At 30.2% G+C, this 1,350-nt stretch overlaps 1 protein-coding gene across 1 annotated transcript in view; it reads left to right on the top strand.

The window, feature by feature from the left end:
• The window catches only part of LYST (lysosomal trafficking regulator), a 134,470-nt gene that overhangs the window by 46,345 nt on the left and 86,775 nt on the right, over positions 1-1,350 (top strand). The window contains exon 15 of the mRNA XM_023520819.1: positions 119-333. Within this exon, the coding sequence (XP_023376587.1) occupies positions 119-333 (215 nt within the window). The remainder of the gene's footprint in view (positions 1-118; positions 334-1,350) is intronic.

The following is a 1,350-nucleotide window of genomic DNA, read 5'->3' as shown; positions in this document are numbered from 1 at the left end:
TGGAAACGGAAGCTTTATCAGTTTTATAGGATATGGTGAATACTGAAAGAATCTGGCATAAAAAATTCTTGGTTTCTTGCTTTTTGTGGCAAATCCTGGCTGGAATATTTTAAATAAGTAACTTTGTTTTTCTGCTATTCAGGAGCTAAGATTGGTTCACAAGAGGCCTTTTATCTGTATGCTTGTGGACCCAACCATACCTCTATAATGCCATGTAAATATGGTAAGCCTGTGATTGACTACTCCAAATATATTAATAAAGAAATTTTGCAATGTGAACAAATCAGAGAACTTTTTATGACCAAGAAAGATGTGGACATTGGTCTCTTAATTGTAAGTTTTTATTTTACAAGTTTTAACTTTATAGTAACTGTACATATGTATGTTTGTTGAATGTGTAATTAGCTATGAATTGGATTTCTAATGTTTCCCTTTTTTGTTTCTCAACATTTTCTTTCCTTAGAATATGTTTTTTTTCCGAAGGAAAAAAATTGAAATACCTAGACCTCCTCAGAATTTGTTTCTAGGTTTCAAATTTTCATCCCTTTTTCCTTGAAACTATATTCCTTTACTAAGTATCAGTTTAGTTTACACCTATTCATCATTGAAGATAAATTTTATGATATAGTAAAACTGTAACACATTAGCCTATTTCCTTTTCATAGTTAATAATAAATACGAATTTTGTATATGTTTTAATTATATATATTCAGATTTTAGAATATTAATATCAGTAACAACGAGGAATTTTGCTTTCAAAATATTGCTAACTCTGCTTATGTGAGACACTCAGATTGCTGTGTAATAGTATTCTAATATTTCGTTCTCCTAGTACAGAGTTTAGGGGCTTGCGAAGGATACTTTTCATTATAGCAACGAGAAAACTCAGCCGTCATAGTCTTCAAAAATCTACTAAAACTGGTAGATCTGGCCATGAGTCTTTTTCTTCTCTTTTTATGAGAGAAACAGTGATACATCAGAGAGATTGCTCACTGAAGACTTCCGTTCTGGAATGTATTTTACTGCTGTTGTTAATGAGGTGTAATTACATAATCAAAATAAATTATACTTTAAAACTGTAACACTTGACTAAAGTAGAAATTCTAGTACAGATATTTTGTAAAACATATAAGTCTTAAGTGGTGTTAAATATATATCTACGTATAGGTATATATAGATATATGTATAGAGATATATATAAAAACATAGATATATATAAAATAGACGTAGAGTAGATACTAATGGAATTTAACTAAAGATTTGATATTAGGCCTTCAATCTTTTTCTCCCTAAGGAGTATTTAAGAATGGGGGGTTGGGCATTTTGGCTGTCTACTGTTACTGAGTGGAG

The sequence above is a fragment of the Pteropus vampyrus genome, unplaced genomic scaffold (genome assembly GCF_000151845.1).
Source record: "Pteropus vampyrus isolate Shadow unplaced genomic scaffold, Pvam_2.0 Scaffold279, whole genome shotgun sequence".
NCBI classification, from domain to species: Eukaryota; Metazoa; Chordata; class Mammalia; order Chiroptera; family Pteropodidae; genus Pteropus; species Pteropus vampyrus.
This window is presented reverse-complemented; position numbering and strand designations above follow the sequence as displayed.